This window comes from Centruroides vittatus, unplaced genomic scaffold (genome assembly GCF_030686945.1).
Source record: "Centruroides vittatus isolate TY-2023 unplaced genomic scaffold, ASM3068694v2 scaffold_861, whole genome shotgun sequence".
Classification (NCBI taxonomy): Eukaryota; Metazoa; Arthropoda; class Arachnida; order Scorpiones; family Buthidae; genus Centruroides; species Centruroides vittatus.
In genome coordinates this window covers 10,050,617-10,071,532 of record NW_027122718.1, presented here as the reverse complement: position 1 = coordinate 10,071,532, position 20,916 = coordinate 10,050,617, and the positions used below count along the sequence as shown (strand labels likewise).

The window sequence follows — 20,916 nt, the reverse complement described above, 5'->3', positions numbered from 1 at the left end:
TTAAAAAAATCTGTTATCAACGTAAGTAATATATAATAAAAGTGCAATTAACATATCTAATTGACAAGTTATTTTTAGATTGCATTATAATTGACTTATTCAATACTGTCATTGATAACTTCATTATTGTTCAAAGTATATCAGATGTTAAAGACAATTTATACGCTGTCAAGGACATAAAAAAGAAAGAGAAGGTGAGCAATCATGGATCTCCTTTTATCAAGGATAATATAATTATCAGTTATTATTTATTATTATTATTTTTAAATCATCCGTTATTTTTTTTAACCTCACTAAATTTCCTATTAAGTTTATTCTTCGTTTTAAATGTGCCACTTAGTAACTATATAATGAATTTTTTAAAATATTTCTCTGAGAATTGAGTTAAATTTAAGACTTAACTATGTAATGCACTGGTGTAATTGCTGTAATTTTCATTCTTTAAATTTTTTCTGTTTTCTTTTTTCGTATTAATAAATTATAAAATAGAAAAAAAATACAAAGTTTGTGTGTGAGTGTATATTCGCGATACAAATACACAAATGAATATACAGAACAAGTGCATATAAAAATTTTCGGTTAATGTTACCTTAGGTGCCAAGATGGTGGCTCGTCTCTGATTCCAGCAAGGAAACAGTGAAACACACGTTCTAACCTAACCTATTCTAATAATTTGGTTGCTAATAATTATAGTAATTTATTAGAATAGGTTAGGTTAGGTTAGAACGTGCGTCTTACTGTTTCCTTGCTGGAATCAGAGACGAGCCGCCATCTTGACACCTAGGGTAACATTAGCCAAATTTTCTTTATGTATCATCACAGTTATGCAAAACTAATACGAGCAATTATTTATTACTGTGTTGTGCCTTATGTTTTACAGATATACAGTCCCGAATCTGTGCTTTGTAATTTAGTGAGATATACCATAATTCAAAAGCGTTATTTCTTATAAATATGATCTGTATCATTCAATTATTCACTTGTAACAAATTTCGTGCAGTGTCATATTCAGTATTAAATCGAGCGTTCTAAAAATTATAATGCAGAAGGTTTTGTTATGAATCATACTCGGAAGTCTGTACAAATAAAAGAAAACACATCCATTACAATTTTATCTAAAAAAAAAAGAAAAATAGTGTAAAAACCATTAAGACGAAGAATTGTTTACACTGAAAATGATAGATATTTACTACGTAAAATCTCGATTGTTTCTAATGTCAAACTTAATCCTTTTCAATACTGAAACGTCAACAACAACAAAGGAGATTTTAGGAGGAAACCTTCAACAATAGTCAAACAGGAAACTAATGCAATTAACTATTTCAGCTATAGTATTATTTTCTCAAAATATGTTTCCCATTCCCTACCGATATAAATACAAACACCTATTTCAAAATCTAAACCATATAATATTGTGTCCTTACACGAGATACGTTCGTGTCCTTTGGACGATTTATCAGGAAAAGCCTCGTCCATTGTACATTTCGATATTTCTAAAAAGCAGGATTTTGTTAAAACTCAAGGTTTACTTATTTATTCACTGTTTTTTTCATAAATAAAAAAGGAAAATTAACTAAATTTCCATATTTATGATTGTTATAGTCACTAATATCTAATATTTTAAAATATAATCGTAAAGATACTACATAGAGGAGCAAGAAAAGGTTTCTTGTGTTTTTTTTTTCAATTCGATTTAATGGAGCGAATTAATTCCAAGACAACTTAATTATTTTTATCTAAAAAGAAACAAACTATTTGTTAAATAATTTGGGAATTTTCTTTTTTTGACGCAAAGTTTAATTTTTTAAATTAAAATCCTCAGACGTATTCAACCAAGAAGACTTTATTATTATTATTTTTTAGAAGGTTTTAGCCTTTGACGCATGCGTATTATTATATTGTCACGCTTGATATCCGGTGACGTCAAGCAGGTAAGTACCAACGCGAGTTTTGAAATGTGTTAGTAGGAGGAAACATTTCCACGTTGAAGCAATGGATGATTATAATCGATACATGTCATGGGCATGGAAGAGCTGTTGCTGATTTCGGTATGTACTGTACAATGTGTAAATTTTAATACCTTATTCAATTTTAATCTTCTTGATCGAAATCATTCTTAAGCACTGTAAATTGACAACTTGAAGCATTTTGATTTTTAGTTTAAATTTGCATATTTCTCGTCAAAATTCACATTTTATTAATAATTATTTAGCATTAAAGTGCTTGATCATTATAGTAGAAAGGCATGCTATCATCTACATACATAGTAGATGTATGAATACGTTTTAATTTCCTGGTGAAAGCGGTGTTTATTTTACTATTAAACGTTTTTTATTTTCTGAAAGATAATAAATCATATTCTGACATTATTTAGATGTTAAGAATTGTATTAAAGTTATTATAAGCATGAATTTATATTAAATTTAATAGATATCCGAGGGAACATTTTCATCTAAAGAATGTAAATTGATCACCAGAGACTAAAGAAACCCTTCTTCTTAAGGTCAGTTATTTAAAATAATAAAAGAAACTGTATATATAACTATATAAAATTAAATACTATATATTTATATATTATTATTAGTAGTAGAAATTAGATTTTAGTTGTTATCGATGCTCGGAACGAGAAGAATTAATGATTTGTACGTTGCATTATATCTATTTTTAGTAGTATATTTTTCCTATTTTCATACTTTCCCTCGATTCCGGATATCGAACAAAAAGTAGGCCAACTTTATTCTTTCTGAATTCGGATAGTTTGTCGCAATTCTATTTAACATGTATAGGAAATCACGTGGTGTGATGAACATGCAAAAATAAACGACGACTCCCGTAGAGCAGGATCTAGTATCAAAATCTCTATAATTCTTTTTGTATTGTACAATATTATAAAGTTTACAAATGTATATATTTGAAGTAAATTATTGAGAATAATTAAGGACTTAATTAATAAAGAATTAATAGAGCTCTTTATCGTTTGAATACACACTTATTTATGAGATAATTTATCGTTAATTTTATTTTCAGAGAAAGAAATAGATGTTTGGTTAATGTTACCTATGGTTCCAAGATGGCGGCTCGTCTCTGATTCCAGCAAATAGAAGAAAGGAAACAGTGGGGACGCATATTCTTACCTATTCTAATAAATTACCATAATTATTACCAACAAAATTATTAGAATAGGTTAGGTTAGGTTAGAACGTGCGTCCCCACTGTTTCCCTTCTCCCATTTGCTGGAATCAGAGACGAGCCGCCATCTTGGAACCATAGGTAACATTAACCGAATGTTTATATTCAATTTCCTATTTTTAATTAAAAAATGTTTTTAAAAATTATTTATTACCTTTATATTTGATATTAATGAAATCATTAATAATCATTCAAGAGAAACTATCAAACAATTTTACAAGGAAAATATATTTTATCAGGAGTTATTTTTATGTCCTTCACATATTTCCTTGTAAACAATTCTTATTTTCAAAATTTAAAAGATTGAAAATATAATTTAATACAAAAAAACAATAAAAAAATTCAAATAAAACTAGACAAATATTTCTTAGTAAATATAAAATTTTAAATAAGAATTTAAGAAGATAGAGGTGATGCAATTGCATCACTTACCACATAAATTTACATAGTAAACATTAACATATCCATGTATTGTTTATTGTTTTAACAATGAATAAAAATCTCTCTTCTATTCTTTAAAATATCTTGATAAATTAAGTCCTTATTCCTTATAAATATTATTTTCTATTAAAAAAAACGTATGAACTAGAAATTTAGCATAGAAATTATATCAAATATCTTTACATAAAAAACAGATATTAGACTTTTTCATACGTGTAAGAATTCATTTGAAATGTTATCCGTGTTAACATACTTTTTATAAATTTCATCTGATGTGGAAATGTTTTTAAAATGACACTCTTTTAAACTAAGGATAATTGTAGGATAGAAACAATAGCAAATTATGTCATGTGGAACATTAACATCCATCTGACATTGGAACATTCCTTTTGTTGTTAATAATACTAGATTTTGTTTCTTCAGGTGAGGTGACAAAATAATTGTCTTAAAATTAAAATATATATATATATATATATATATATATATAATAGGTTTTGCATTTCTTCGTCTGGAACACATTGTATGTAACACATTTCTATTATTAAGTACAGCTTAATTTAAATAATCGATTGATATTTTGCAACTGTAATTCTTAGGTTAGATCAAATCTCATTATATAAATTTGAAATTATTAGGACTTCCTTATAGTAATAGGACTTATTACTATACAAAGTCCTACAAATGTATATAATTTTATTACATTAATTATAATGTTATGATATTAATTTGTTTCTAAAACATGGATCTTCCGTGTTAAATTTTCTAATTACAGTTAATAAAAAGTATTATTATTATTTATTTTAATTGTAATGAGTATAAACTTATTATATACTAAATACTAGACAATTTATTTGTCTAAAAAACTTTTAATTCGATGCATTTTCTCTTCTCTAAACCGAAGAATTAATTTATTTATTCTCGTCTTCTTTGTGATCTTTGTATCATCTTGATATAAGATGGTGTCAAATTACTTAATGTAGAAGAGATATCAAGTTTTCTATCGTCCAAAGTAACATTATTTGTTATAATTAACTAGAATATAAGATATTATTAATGATTTTTATATATTTGGTAATAAATATACTTTAGTATTTTAATTATAATTTATTTTTTTTAAATTTATAGGTGCTTCTATAATGTGCCACAAATTCAAGTATGTTCAAACGTCAAGATGGCTTCTAATTGGTTTTATTTTACTAGTTTTTGTGACATCATTAGTATTAAGTATGAAAAAAATGCTTATATATAATTTTTTTATCCTAAATTTTATGGACTCAATATATAATTTCTTTTGAAAAATAAAGGTCAGTGTGAAGGTGGAACGTTAACTTTCGAGAAAATAACTGGAAAGGCGATCAAAGGTTCTTCACATAATATGATGTACGATGGAAATGGAAGGGAAGAATCGATTACAATTGTATGCAACAGTAAATGCCGAACAACGTCAGATTGTGCGGCATTCTTAATTAATTATGGAAGGAAAACTTGTTATCAAATGACGACTAATTCGGATGGTAGAAGGGAACTGTTATCAAGCACACAAGATGCAACCAATTATTTTGAAAAAATTTGTTTGAAAGGTATGGTTATATAGATGCGAGTCAGATTGATGATTATACAATTGCGTATAGTAGCTATATATTTTCTGTAATTTAAAAAAAAAATAATAATAATAATTTATTTACGAGCAATATTTACTGTTCTTCAGCTAAAGGATGCAAAAGAGATTGGATGTTCGAAAGAGTTATCGGAAGAGAACTTGCGGGGTTCGATGACCGGGTCATTGGACAAGTGTCCAGTCGTATCAAATGTGAAGAATTTTGTTTAAAAGAAGTTTCCTTTCCTTGCCGCTCCGGCGAATATGATTACGTTCTTCAACAGTGTCGTTTGAGTTCCGAAGATAGACGATCCCAACCATCTTCCTTCCGCCCTTCAATCGGTGATGTAGACTATTTTGAGAATCAATGCGTAACTCGTAAGTATTATACATGCTAAAATTGTGCAAAACATGTACTATTGTTAATGCATGATAAGATTTTACGGTTGCAATTAGATAGTTGATAGGCTCATAAATTTATAAATGTAAGCTTAACGAGTTAACTATAACATAACAGAGTGCTTCGTTCATCGAAGACATTCAAACGTTTGCAGATTATATTAAAAAATACACGTATTATAATGATTTAAAAAAACATTAAATATTGTAATAAATAGCGTGAAAATGTATTTCTGTTTATTATATTTTGTAGATAGTGCGAGCGGATGCGAATACAATCAGTATCCAGATGTAGATTTGGGATTAGCAGATTTGGAAAGAACTGCTTTCAGTCCCGATCAATGTCAAACTTTGTGTGATACAATGGAAACGTTCGTGTGTCGGTCCTTCACATTTCAACCATCGACTGCTCTATGCTGGTTGAGTGGAGACGATACGTTGAGTGCAGGAAGTAAAGCACTCAAGGCAAAACCAGGAACCTTTTATTACCAACGTTCCAACTGCCTAGATCGTGAGTAATTTTTAACGAAGATTTATAATTAAAAAAACCAACAAAACAAAGAAATCAAGTGTTGTTATTATTATTATTATTTTATAGTAAAACTAACATGTTCTCCCGAAGCTATGGTTTTAACTCTCACTACTTTGGAACCATTTACTGGTCGTATATTTGCCAAAAATCGTCCAAGAACATGTGAAATTTTCGGAAATGGACAAACTGTAAATCAATTTATATTACCTTTGGATCCGGCGGAATGTGGTGCAATAAACGAAGTAAGAAAAAAAAAATCATATTTAGGTAGTATAATAGATTTTTCGTGCTATACCTTTCTTATTAGCATCTATGCTTTCTACACATTATCACTTCCAATTCAGATAATTATAATGTGTTTAAAAATTTATATTTTTTACGTGTTTTATTTATAATATTTATAGAAATATATTTATTTATAAATACATATATATAGGCCTATATTTGTTAATGTTTTTTAAACCTTTATATTATTACTTTTAAGGGAAAAGGCCGTTATGTAAACACAGTAGTCATTCAACATCATCCTGTAATTCAGAGAAAAGGAGATAGAATTATCAAACTATTATGCATTTTTGAAACTCTGAATCATACTGTTAGTAATTCTTACAACGTTATCATCAGGTAAAATTATATTTATCTAGAATACACGTATATAGGCTTACAGTACGTATTCATCTATTTGTTTACTGATAATTTCGAGGAAAAACTATTTATTTTATTTTAAAATTACATCAATACGACTCTTTAAATGCCCAAAACACCATCTAAAGTGTTAAATTCTTAATTTGCATGGTTTAAATTTTTAGTGATGAAGGTACAGCTACTGGTGTAGTCAATGCTACGGCACCTTCACCACAGATTCGTCTCAGGATCACGGACAGAAATGGTTTAGACATTAGTGGTGCTAGAGTTGGAGAGGAATTATATCTCAGAATAGAAATTGACGACGATAGTAAGTAATTTAGTTATTTCGATTAATTAAATTTTAAAGTTTTAACCGTAAATTTCCTTATGTAATTTAGGCGTATTCGGTATATTTGCTCGAGATTTAGTCGCAACTAGTGGGAAGACCGATGAATTTATAACATTAATCGATAGCAGAGGGTAAGTGTTGCATGTTTTTATTTCAACTTTCAGTATATTGTAAAGTGTACTTATAATGTTGCTGCAGAGTATTGCAAAAATCCTATACACCTAATTCACTTATCGAATGTTTTTAGGTGTCCTACAGACACAAATATCTTCCCTCCTTTGGAGAAAGTTCCCGGAACTAGGGCTCTACAAGGAAGATTCGATGCTTTCAAATTTCCGGATGATGTTGTTGTTAGATTTCGTGTAAGCATCCACTTCTGTCTAGAAGAATGTGAACCTGTTGCATGTTCAGACGGTGTTAGTTCATACGGAAAACGAAAAAAGAGACAGATTACTGGACCGACTTCTTCGCCAGTTTTGAATGATTATCCTTTGCAACGTGAAATTATAGTCGAAGGAATAACAGTTACGAGACTTACAGATTCCCCAAATTCAGATGATGGTAATGTTTATCGTAGATTTATTGTATTCTTTCGAAATTACACAAAAATATTTAAATGGATATAGTTTTTAAAGAATTTCAATAATTTTTATATAGGAGTACTATAATATACAGTATAGAGTAAACAATCCATGTAAATTTCTACTGACTACCACTATAACACTTTTTAGTATTCGTTTAACGAGTTTTTTCATTGGGACAAAGCTTTCAGAAACGAATTAAAGTCGTTAAGCGAGGAATAGCTGTATTAGTATATCGTATTTTTTATTATTAAATTCTCAATATTGTTTTAAATTAATTGTATAACTTTATTTTCAGAGTCAGACAATGAAAAAGTGTGTACTACGAAGACAATAATGGTAGTCGCCATTATAGCTGCAATTAGTGTACAAATAGGGATACTTGCAGTGTGTGTGACTTGTATAGTGCTCAACAGAAGAACTGTAGATAGAGAAGAACCCGTATCTCCGTCTCAGAGTCGTTTATCGTTTTTTGGAAGCGGAGGAAGAGTGGAACACTTCGTTCCATTCACCAAATAGACTAAGACAATCATTGTTAGAAGACAAATTGATCTCTTCGCGTTAAATAATTTGAATTTTTTAAGAAACGAAACATCTCTAGTCAAAATAAACTTTTATTTTTTTAATATTTACTTATTTAAGTTAGTCGTAATCTTTGTACCATTAGAAATTTTTAACTGAATCGATATAAATTAAAGAACAAAAGACGAAGATTGGTGAAAGACAATATATCTTTGAAATGTAATATATAAATATATATCGTATTACTTTCTTTATAATAAACGTTTTTATAAAATGTAATAAAGAAATCTTTTCTTTTTTATTTGATAATTAATCATTTTTCTCTAATTCTTTTAATTTGGAAGTTACAATGAGATTTACTAGAACAGGTAAACTATATAGGCTCTCACTTTTACCCAATAAAAATGGGAATGATCCAGTGGCCTGCCGTCATTGGAAGCGATGGAAGCGCCGCTTCCACCTTCCAATGACCTTCCCTTGTATTTTATAAAATATAAATTTTCATATTTTAACGTACTTTGAATTAATTAAAATGAATATTTTATTATAACTACATTATGTATCTTTTACAAATTTCTATACTACATGTGAAAAAAAAACGATAAGATTGCTATTGTATATTCGAATAATTCGGTGGCAGAAGGAATGTCGAAACCGGGTCAGTTTCTAATCAGCCAGATTATATAGGCATTAGCACATGCGGTTTACAGTGCACCAACGTCACCCGGTTTAGCTGGTAGAAGCAACACACGCGTAAAGCGTCCAATTTTATATCCCGGAGCGGTTGTGGGCTGTTAGCCGCCCGCTAGATATTCGGCCACCCTCGCCCGATTATGTGAATCATGAGCAGACTAGATCAACGGCGGGCAACCCCCGGCCCGCGGGCCAGCTACGGCTGGCGAAAAGTTTCTATCCGGCCCGCGAGATCTTTAATAGATTATTAAATTGGAAAAATAACTAATTAATAGTTATTTTACCAATTCTTTGTAATTTTCGAAAACGATAAGAGAAATAAATGTAGTATAAACTTTTTATTTATTTATTTCATATTTGCAGACTAAAAAAATTACGAGTCACAAGAAGGCCTCAATCAACTACTACGGCCCGCGGAAAAACGTAAAATTTATTCTGGCCCGTGTTATAATAAAAATTGCCCACCCTAGACTAGATTTATAACTTAACCCAACCGATAGGAGTTTACTGGCATGTTTTTATGATAGTTCTGTATAGTAGACAGGAGTTAAAAAAAAAAAATCCATTAAAATATTTGATATATTTATTCTGCATTTAGTCTGCTCTCCCATCTTATATTACTTACGGGTTTCAATGTTAAACCGGTGATATTACGATTATAGTATGTCTCATCTGTAAGGGAATGCAGAAAAAACGTGTACAATTCTTGTACAATGTTAAAAAATTAACTGTTACTTTGGCATCATCATTTACAACCAAATTTAATGAATGAAACGCACAAGGTACAAAAAAGCTCTAGAATTTATTTTCCTTAAATTTACGATCTAAGTATCCGTTGTCATAAAAATTTGTCTTTCCTATGTTTTCCTAAGACTACAGATATTCGAGTACAAAGTAACTGGTTTCGACTTATTTCTACTAAGAAGTAGTTAAATAATAAAGAAATTAGGGAATGGGGACATAAATAAAACCCTGCCGAAAGTGCCAGAAGTTTACTTAAACAAAAGCGTAACCGAACCAATTACTAACTCAGTACAGTGGGGAACTGATTTCCGTGTACACCTGGTACTAAAACGAATTACAGCAGTTAGAAAACAAATGACTATTAAGTTTAACATATTTACATATGGCGAGAAACGTTTAAAATTTACAAAAGCCCTGTGGCGTCCTTTGAGATATACTAGTGACGCGACAAAAGAGGCATTTGACATTGACCGGTATCGGCACCCTCGGGATTTGTCATGCATGCATTCACTGTACACCTACCAAAATCGTCTGTTTCCATTCATGAGCCACTCGCAGGGAGCAATTTTAACTAAGTGGATTGTTTTATTTTTTAAAAAGTAACGAATATTTTATGTTATTTTTATATACGTTTCTTCGCAAAAGTATATTCATACAATTGAATATTTTGTACCAGGTATGTGTAATTTAAGCCCTTATATCGTGGCTAGTGATTCAAAAATTTATTTTAAAAAAGTTTTGGCTCAAGACCGTATAATGAAAAAGAGAACATTATTAAAAGAGAAAGACCAATGCCTAAATTAAATATAAATACGTCGACAAAAAAATTTCGACATTTTGACGATAAAATTTATGACGAATGACGATTCTTTCGTAAAATTGAAGCAATTTGGAAATCAAAATAGAATAGAATTTAACATTGGTAGACAATATAAAAGAAATATTGAAAATTATAACGAGATAATTACGATTAATAGATATATCTAAATTAATAGACGTTATATGTTTTTTCTCAAAGCGAGAATTGGCATTTAGAGGGCAGAGGGAATTTATTGAATCTAATAACGGAGGTAATTATATTGAACTTTCTTATTTATTAAGTACGTCGGATAATCTATTAAAAATACATTTAAAGAAGTATACGGTTTTTACTGGCTTATCGAACAAACTAATACGAATGGACCCTGACGCGCAATTAACTGATTGCCCCTGTAAGTCGGCTTCTTACAGAAACACAGCTTCCCTATCATCAAATGTCACGGCACGCCACTGGAATGATCAACATTGGAGCAATAAATACAAATGAGAACAATTGTTTAAAGCGAAATATTTATGGTTTCATATATATAAATAGCTGGTCATTGACTAAATTATTTTGTTAGCCATTAGAGACCCGTGTCAATGTGATTATTTGAGACGGAACAGTGATTCTCAGACTCAAGCTTCCATAGTGGGGCCCAGAACAATTTAATAGAGGGGACGTCAAGAAATTATTATTATTATTTATTTCCTAATATATTAGATATTCTATGCAACAGTTTCAATACAATATAGGATTATAAATGCTTGAATTCTTGACTTATTTAAAGTTGTCATCGTGATCATGGCAACAATATAGGCATTGCACCATCAAAATTATATTGAGTGCTATTTTACTTTGTGTTGTTTAAAATATAATTGTGTATTATCAAACACTGCAAGATCATCACCATGAAAAGAAGCCAAGTGGTCGCTGGATTACACTGCATCGTGTGTTAGAAACAACGATAGAAATCATTCTTCATCAAGTTCTTTCCATACGCCTTTACAAATAATGCTATACAGATATTTATGCAAATTAGCATTTAATAAAATATAATTCCTGACGTCAAAAACAAGCAGCATTAAACAAATAATATATTTAATATCGAAGTATAAAATTATCGAAAAATAATGTAAAATAATACGAGCAATTAGGCTACAAATTATTATTTTTTTTCAAATTGCAGCCCAATAAAGTTGTTATATTCTATTTGGCTTATCTCTAAGGTTCAGAGCTTTTTCTTTTTTCAGTGAAGTCTAATTAATTAATGATGATTAAATTCGAAAATGCCACAAACTGGACATCTCAAATGACAGAATATTAGACTTATTAAATAGGCAAGCATTGCATATTCAATGTAACCTGTTAGACTTTAAGAAAAAGAGGAAAAATGCAGGTAAATTAATTAAAAAATATATATTTATTATATGAAATTTTAATTATTAATTATCAAACTGTAAAAAGGTTAATATTATCAATGAAATATAGTTATAAGAAAATTAATAAACATAATTGTAAACGAATATTACGAAGATTTTGAAAATACATTTTAAAAATCCAGCAACGAGTTGCTTAACTTACCTGAAAACGTTTAAAACTGCGAGTGTGGTCCCACCTATTATAATAACTAAATATATAAATATAAAAAAATATAGGCTATATTATAAAATGGCAAAAAGGTAAGTCTTGAAGGTAGGAATGGATTTTATAACAAAATTGTAAATGCTAATAAGTAAAATCGTCATTAAGTTCGACTCTGACATGACCGCTTTTATCTCCTCACCCCGTCGACCTTTAACAACCAAAATTTAACAGCATTGTTCCCTCTTAATAATCAAATCTCCCTTAAAATTTCAGAAATTTTCGACAAAAAGCGCAGGAGTTATTAAGCTTCCAATAGAGTAAATAAAATCGTACCCCTCCACACACGCTAACATCCATACGTACAGAAAACACTCCGAAATTTTACGTATCGAGGCCCACCTGAGTCCAAAAACTAAAAATGTAAATACTTTTAAATACTATTAAATACTTTTCATGAAAAATGTATACCACAAATCGTTTTTATTTTAAAAATTAACGAAATAACTTTGATATAATAAAAAAAAACAGTTATATCAACATTTGATAAGAAATAGGCCGCTATTTTTGATGTTTTATCATATATAAACACTTTATCTTTATTTACATTTTGTATTAATTTTTACTTATTCGTGTGTTATTCAATAATCTTAACGAATACTAGCGATAAGATAATTTTATTGTGTATGTTTACATTTTTTGAATTGTTGAATTATTACTAGAATATAAAAGCCGTCGTCTCTCTTTCTCTCTCTCTCTGTGTGTGTGTGTGTATGTGTTGTGTTTGTATGTATGAATTCCTTTAACTCCTGTAATTTTTGTCCAATCCAGATGAAATTTTGGTTATATTTGTTTTATGTTCTGACGGAAAGTATAAGCTACTTATTTTTCGGAAATATTAGCTATAGAATAAAGGTTTTTATCGATTTCGGATCGATGATCGATCGCGCTTACGTTGCAGCGACTTTTATGCTCGACGAGGGAATTTCCCTTAAGTTACATTTTAAAATATTTTTGGCGAATGGCGTATTTTAAATTTCATTCAATTTAAACTTTAAAAATGATAACTTTTAAAAAAATTTGAAGATTAGTTCTTAGAGACCTAAAAAACACAATACATGTATTTTTCTTACGTATGTTTATTTGAGACAGCTGAAAAATTTTTATTTACATTTTTCAATCCGTGAATCTTAAAAATTAAATGCAAAAATATGCATGTATATTATTTACAAAATATTTTTTTAAAAAAATCACGTAACATTCTGATAGACATTGTTTGATGCAAAATTTTAATGCTCCTTAAGCTCGCAGCTTTCAGGATACTCTACTTCGGCATAATGATCCTTTTCTTTACGTCTTACTTCATCCAACACCCGATTTTCGGATTCTCGAAGCAAGTAACGAGAATAACTTTCCTTCGCTGGCAAGCAGTGGAAAGATTCGTTACGTTTTACGTAACGAGTTGGTACACATCCTTCGGCACACTTAGGCAAAGGATGGGTAGTAAAACAACTCCTCCTGTTCTTACTTCCGTAAAAGATGTGACGGTTCCTATATTCGGTACAACCTTCGACTCCTACAAGAAAAATCCACATTACAGATCTAATGACTCGAGGAGAAGAACGGTAATTCAAATCTACATACCGTGGTAACGTCTGGGATGATCGTAATCCGGAACTTTACATTGGTCATCCGCAAGTGTGTAACTGTATCCGAAAGCTGCTGTATCGTGATAATCGTAACCTTCTGGACCACGGAATTCGTGTTGGCTATCACCATTGTTATCTCCACACAAACCACAGAGTTTTCCACGGTAATATGGTGATGTAAACTATGAAAAATAATATATATTTTACATAAATCTAAAAAAACATTCTATATACAAATTTAAAGAAGCATTATTGTACCTGAATCTGGATGACTTTTCCATCGTAATCCACTTCGAAGCGATACGGAGTAGAGTGTAATGTGTAATGATAACCGTTATAAGTAATGCTAAATACAGTTACTTTGTGATCTCCTTCAGTTATATATTGATAATAAGGTTCATTTTCTGTTACGGTAACTTGCTTATCGTTTACATTAACGACGACAGATGATCCCGATGGAACCCCTTGAACTTTATATTTACCGAAATACACAATAACTTCCTGTAAATTATAATAAGAAATCACATTTTATAATTGTACTTTTCAGCTATTTGACTGCTTTTTCTGCATATATTTAAAGAAATCTTACCTTTTGCTCATCAATCTTCTTTCCTAACACCAAGAAATGTTCAGTTGGAGAACAATCCTTAGCAATAACTTTATAACAATCGATGGGTGGTAATGTATAAGTAACATTGTCAAACGTTTTCACTTCGTCTTTCTGAATCAAGCAGAAAGCTAAACAAAATATAAAGATTTACGTGAATAACGGAATAATCAATATAATACAATCTGCTAAAAACTATATTCAATTCGTATGAACACTTACGATATTCAAATATTCCGTAATAATTTTGTAAGTGTCTATTATCGGAAGATGGATAAGTATCCAGAGTATGAAGATTAGGAACATATATGTGAGTGTAATAAGTAGTTTCGTGGGGTTTGTAAACTCGAACATCAACTACAGGATCGTGCAATGATACATTTAAATCAACACGTACTTGGCTGTCTGGATTCGTTGCGAAAATATCAGTATCTGCGTGAGTATAATAGTGATGTTTAAAGCAAGATGCTGCCTTGTAGGTAAAATTACGGAAATATTCTGGTAGCTGTTACAATAAATATGTTAACATTAGTAAATATTTTTACACTCATTGCATACTATGCAATACATAACCGAATGTATAACTTACGTTTTCGTAAGTGATTTCAAAGTTATAGTGATGTAATTCGGAAATAAGATGCAGATAATGCATACAATATCTGTGATAGAAATGTCCATGTTCTCTTTCTTCTTTGCATTTTTGATAATAATAAGCATATTCGTTAAATCGTTCGTAAGTTACAGGTTCTTCTCTTCTTGCTTCGTGATTTCTTTGTTCCTCTGTTCTGTCAAAATGTCCGCGTACACTAATCTGTAATGAAAGAACGGTTGACACGAAATCAATTTTCAATAATTAACTGTCCTGTACGTAAATTTTTACTTACTTTTTTGTCACTCTTACAATCTTTTCCAAAATAAACGTTAGCTTGTGCATTAACAGAATAATCCAGCTCTTGAGTTTCTAAGTTGAAAAATTTGTGTAGATCATAATGAGGATATTTAACGTAACCAGCGGAACAGACCTGTTGAAAATTTATTATGATTAAATAGTTTAAATCGTTCGTGTTGTTTATTAATATAAATTAAATCATTTATTTACCTTGAAATGTTCCGTTTCGGAAGAGTGGAATGGTGTTCTATCGTAATACAAGTGATATTTGTGATCAAGAGAATCGTAACTTCGATGATAGATTAACTCTGTTGATATTTTACGTTCACGTTGACCTTTACCCTGAAGTTCTCCATGCACAACATAAGTATGCCATTTTTTATCACTGCTAAAATCGCCTAATTCTTCTTCGAAGTGTTCAGATTTGGTTGGTCGATTGTTTTTATCTGTATCGTCATAGTAATCATAGTTGAAACTTGCTTCCAACTGTAAAAGTTTTATATTATTAGTATAAAATTATAGTAAAAATAAACTATAAAATGTAACAAATTAAACCCCTCTTACTTCTGTAGTAGCATCAGTATCAGCTCCGATTAAAGTCACGTTGAAATAATGTGGATTGAAATGAGGTTGGCAAAAGTAATAATATAGTTTCTGGCGTAAATCTAAATCTGTGAAGAAGCTCTTCCAGGATCCACGATCATTCCAAATGTTAGAGTATTTGGCATTGACTCTATATCCTAATCCTAGATAATCCTGGAAATAATCTTCTTCTACCTGTAAAATATTTAAGGATATAATTTAAATAGGAAGTCATCTACTGTATTTATTTATTAATTAATGAAAATTTGAAGAACTCCCTTACTTCAGTTAAATCTTCATCATAGATATGTTCAAATCCTATGTTCGGTATGAAATAAGATTGAAATACTTCATGAGGGATTACCGGGACGTGTTTGTAGACAAATTTGTGATGTTCTAAGTCTGCTAACAGATCAAATTTTAATGGAACGTTTAATGCTGTGCGTAAACGTGATCCTACAGAAATGCCAGATTTCGAGAAAGGTAATGCTACTTCAAGTAAGAATTCAACAGTTTGATCATATCTGAAATATACGAAGTAATTATCAGATATATCTTTTAATTATGAACTTGTCTGTTATGAATACATGTACATTTATTTATAAAATAAATAAAGAAACTCACATAAAGTGCCCATCAAGATGAACTTTGACTTGTTTGGGGAAATAAAAGCCTTGCTTTTCTGGTTCGGGAGTAAGTTCTACCTTGAAATCATTATTATGATAATGTAGGTAAACGAGGTTGTTTCACTTCATATATCAAAGGTAAGCCAGTCTCAGTTGAAAATACGTAGGTCTTGTCTGATCCAACTGCGAAGTGTCTGTACAGGAAAGGATGATGATCGTCTTCGTGTTTTAAAAATGACGTTAAATCTCCTGGATGAAATATAATATTATAAAACATTAAATCTGAACACGTTTAAAAATATATTTTATAAAAAATAATATAAATTACCAACCTTCTTTAAGATAATTCTCTATAACAGATTCGTTAAAATGGAAAAAATCGATTTCTGTACCAAATAACTTAAAAAATATATTTCCGTAAACAGGTCCGTATTGTCTGTGATGAAGATTCAACTGAAAATAAAAATTTATGATATTTTTTAGAATTTTAAAATATATGGAAATAACAATTCTAATAAATTTAATGTAAGAAAAACACCTTTTGATCAATGTCTTCCATTTCCTGCTTGACGGAATTGGCACCACGAGGTGATCTTCTCCCAAAGAAGTTGCTGAAGGTGCTGTCTTTTAAAGGACCTTTGGGTCCAAAAAGATGATCAAAATATCTTTCAAGACCATAGGAATGGAAGCCAAAAGCTAAAGTATCGAAAGATTCTCCTCCCACGTAATCGTTCAAGTGAAGATATAATTTGCGTGGTATGTAACTAGAATTGCTTGGAATATAAACAAACTTCGTAAATCCTCCGTAATCGTATCTTTCTAAAATTAAAAATATATATAAAACATTTATTTCTAAGATAAACTTAAACTTATACATTTAAGTAGATTTTTACCTTCGTATCCTGAAGAAAAGAAGTTATATGCATGATCAAAATCGTAATGGGTGAATGGCTCATGATCGCTCAAGATCTCAAGAGCAATTCGAGATAATTTAGCCCTGTTAAAATATGTTATAAATTAGTTTACAGCAGAGAATGAATTTTTTTAAAATATGCCTTATTATACGTACAATCTTCTGTAGCAAGGGTGAGTCGAATTAGCAAAGAAGTAGAAGGTACTGTAAATGAAAGTTGAAACATAATCGCTAGGCTCGGAATATAAGTTATAAGCAATGGTTTCTACTTGATATTCGCTTGGGTGAGCTTTAAGAGCAATCGAGAAAGCTGCAATTCTTAATTCATAATCTTCGCTAGTATTGGCATAAATTGGAAATACGATTTCTAATATTTCTTCCGGACTTGTGTGTGTTATTCTACGCAAAGCCCACACTGCAGAAACTCGATAATACAGAGGTTTTTCTGCATCTAAAATGTAGGGTCTAAGATATTGAATGGCATCTCTCAACCCACTGTTTCCTAGTACTTTGATGAAGGCAATTTCGTAATAATCATTATCGTGATGGTGGTATTGACTAACAAAATACTATATAAAAAAAATAACATTGGAAATTATTATTTTAGATATTTTTGAAATAAATTTACTACTTTGATTAGAACATATTTCTTACATCGAGATACTTTCTGGCTGTTTCTTCTGTGCAGTGATGACTATCTCTTCGCAATCGAGAAGCATGATCGTGTCCGTAATCATGATCGCGACTATGATCGTCGTGATGATGATATTCGTGATTTCTCTCTTCGTAATGATGATGGTGTACTTTAACACATGTTTCATAAATTAATCCACTGAATGCAAGGTAACAAGCTGTCTGGACATCGTTTCTCCTTCTAACAGAGGAGTGATCACACAATCGCTATGTTTTGAAAAATTAAAATTAAAATTTTTACATTTATTTTAAAAATTTATGGCAAAATTAACTTACGAAAAGAACATCAAAGAGTCTTTCACTGGGTTCTTTAATATGATAAACAACAGTTTGAATAAATTGCTTGGCCACATCTATTGGAACACGTTCTTCTTCTATGAGATGAATTCCGTACAAAATCGAAGGATTTGTACCAACATTGGCTAAAGCATCATAAAACAAATGCCTAATCGATTAAGAAAATAAAATTAGTAATTGAGTAAATTAAAAATTTTACGTGAAAATTTGTTAATTAAACTAAACTAACTTATATGCTTCAGCTTTTCCTTCTACGTATTTTTCATAGAATTCCTGAAAATGTCCGTAATTATAATAAGAAAAGTATCCAATCAATCTAAGGAACTCAATTGGCAAGTCTTTATGAAGATCAGTAGCAGTATCAACTTGCTGATAAAACGAAATTAACTCATCCATAAGTTTAGCAGCCTGAAAGTATTGTAAATATCCATCATCATATTATAACTGGTATTATAATTGTGTTATAGAATGAATTTCAATCGGTTTTAAACCTACTTTTTCAACTTCTAAATCAAAAGGATAAATATCACGATAAAAATGAGCTTCCTTCAAATCGATTGCTTCATCGAATTTATGTTGATAATGACCATGAGTAAAATCCAATTTGTAATACGAAACGAGATCACCAGGCAAATCTATAATTTCAGTTGATTCGGTTTCTTCAACAAGATCAAGCGTACGGCTGAATAATAATAATAATAATAAAATATAATTTAATTTATATTTTTCTAGTGAAAATAATTCAAAAATTAATGGAAAATTGTGCCTTACTTTTCATAAACAAAAGCAGTTTGTCCGTGAGTTGTGTATGGTACGTAAGTTGTTTCTCCTTCAGCGAAAACGTGTTCTATTATATAACTATGTCTATCTCCTCGGAGATTGTAATAATAGTGAGAGTTTACATGAAGTGGATGCTAAAATAATTAAATTAATTAAGTTTTTTTTTTGAAGCGTAATGTTTCAATTTTATAATGATTATAACGAGAGTAAGAAATAATAACATAAATAAAATTACATGTTTTTCTTCTTCACAATCGTCACAGTGTCTTCCATGCAGAGAGTTGTAATCATCGTAAGGTTCCTCTAAGCAGCTGTCGTAATTTCTGGTTTTAGTGACATTCAATACGCTGTTATAATAGGGTGTACGATAGTATGGTTCTGTATGAATAACGTATGCAGTTTCGCATTTTCCACCTTTTCCGTCCTGTTGATAAAGGAAAAAAAATAAAGGTGTTTTACCGAATAAAATTTAAATTTTTCAAAAAAGAAAGGTGTTTTTTGAAAACAAATTACCTCTAAAACAGCATAATATGCAGCTTGAGAATCCGGACGATGCAGATAATCACCTCTTTGATAATGAATAGCATCCTTTTGTTCTAAATTCAGATTCAGAACGTGAAGAAGACCTCTTTTTAGATTTAAAGCAAATTCGGGTTCTTCACTACTCACGTCATAATGAGATAACTAAATATATATATATATATATAATCAATTAGTAAATTTAAATAATATATACGAAGATAATATTAACAATAAATTACCTACCTGTCCATCCAAATAAACAACTCTGAATGGTTTTGATATGAGTTTTTCGAATTCTGGTGAAGCATGGTATTCATAATGGTAATCTTCTATATTACGTACTTTCTTAGCTGTTGCAAGTTCAGGATGTTCAAACTAAATATTGAATATTTAAAAATTAATCCTCTTCTTTTTTTAAAAAATATATTTTATGCTTGTAAAACAGAAATTCAATTATGTACAGTACCTTGATTACATAGTAATCAGATTGACGTTGTATAACAACGTCGACTCTTAGAGATTTGCCTTCATATTCGGGTTTTAATCCCGAAAATCCCAAATATAAAGTAGACAAATAACGATAACGGTATAAACGATCCGGCAAATAACCTGACAGAATATAAAATTTTAAATTAAAAAACTGTTTTTAATACAAAGATTTTAATTGGTCAAGTGTAAATTTCTTACCGGGACCACTTTGATGATGCGGTGTCCTAGCTGTTAAAGAGTTGCATAATATAAATTTATCAATTTATTATTATTATTTTTTTTAAATGAAGGTATTGAAACTTTTCGAAGATCTTTCGAAATTATATACTTAATTCGTTTGTTTAATATACTTACCAAAAACTGCCACAAAACAAATCGCTAGTAAAAGAAGCCGCATGGTTACTGCTTGTGAACAGTTAAGTCCATGGTGGGATTCTGAACTTATATAGAAAATCGAGTGGCCGTATCTTTTATCGAAGTAATCAATGATTGGATGAATTAATTAAATAATCTTTGAACTGTTCAATGACAGGTTAGCTTCCACTTCAGATATGTCACGCAAAGTTATGTTATAGGTCAGACGGAATAGTCTAGACATCAAAGAAACTCAATTGACACGATTATCTATATCGTAATTGTTCTCTTATCAGTTTTATCGTAATTTTATTTATATTTTAAAAATAATTGTGCAATTATTACATTTATTAAGTCTTGTTTTTGCTATTGTAATTTTTTTTTTTTTTTTTTTTTGTAACTCTTTCCGCCCAGTAGGCACTATGAGGGCCTCTTATAGCAAGCCCATTATGGGTTCG

General features: G+C 30.1%; 2 protein-coding genes across 3 annotated transcripts; one reads left to right on the top strand and one right to left on the bottom strand.

The window, feature by feature from the left end:
• The first annotated feature begins 1,824 nt into the window (after positions 1 to 1,824).
• LOC136990010 (uncharacterized) lies at positions 1,825 to 8,469 on the top strand. 2 transcript variants are annotated; one of them, XM_067288330.1, is made up of 12 exons: positions 1,825 to 2,048; positions 2,431 to 2,503; positions 4,756 to 4,854; positions 4,935 to 5,210; positions 5,339 to 5,605; positions 5,880 to 6,137; positions 6,225 to 6,400; positions 6,643 to 6,782; positions 6,968 to 7,113; positions 7,184 to 7,265; positions 7,382 to 7,695; positions 8,014 to 8,469. In XM_067288330.1, the coding sequence occupies exons 3-12, from the start codon at positions 4,767 to 4,769 to the stop codon at positions 8,232 to 8,234; spliced, it is 1,968 nt and encodes a 655-aa protein (XP_067144431.1). In that variant the 5' UTR covers positions 1,825 to 2,048; positions 2,431 to 2,503; positions 4,756 to 4,766; the 3' UTR covers positions 8,235 to 8,469. The 2 variants fall into 2 exon arrangements, with proteins under 2 accessions (XP_067144431.1, XP_067144432.1); XM_067288331.1 differs by lacking the exons at positions 1,825 to 2,048; positions 2,431 to 2,503 and adding an exon at positions 3,898 to 4,053.
• Positions 8,470 to 13,178: 4,709 nt separating this feature from the next.
• Positions 13,179 to 20,536, bottom strand: LOC136990167 (vitellogenin-3-like). The gene is made up of 27 exons (XM_067288534.1): positions 20,459 to 20,536; positions 20,303 to 20,332; positions 20,082 to 20,224; positions 19,859 to 19,990; positions 19,607 to 19,777; positions 19,329 to 19,517; positions 19,085 to 19,227; positions 18,809 to 18,995; positions 18,543 to 18,721; positions 18,293 to 18,461; positions 17,978 to 18,223; positions 17,480 to 17,892; positions 17,304 to 17,407; positions 16,949 to 17,229; positions 16,743 to 16,863; positions 16,504 to 16,659; positions 16,355 to 16,358; positions 16,068 to 16,308; positions 15,767 to 15,979; positions 15,413 to 15,688; positions 15,198 to 15,335; positions 14,903 to 15,124; positions 14,536 to 14,818; positions 14,296 to 14,444; positions 13,965 to 14,207; positions 13,702 to 13,888; positions 13,179 to 13,633 (listed from the first exon to the last, which is right to left on the bottom strand). Exons 1-27 carry the CDS (start codon positions 20,499 to 20,501, stop codon positions 13,347 to 13,349), a joined length of 4,950 nt encoding a protein of 1,649 aa, XP_067144635.1. The 5' UTR covers positions 20,502 to 20,536; the 3' UTR covers positions 13,179 to 13,346.
• Positions 20,537 to 20,916: the final 380 nt, after the last annotated feature.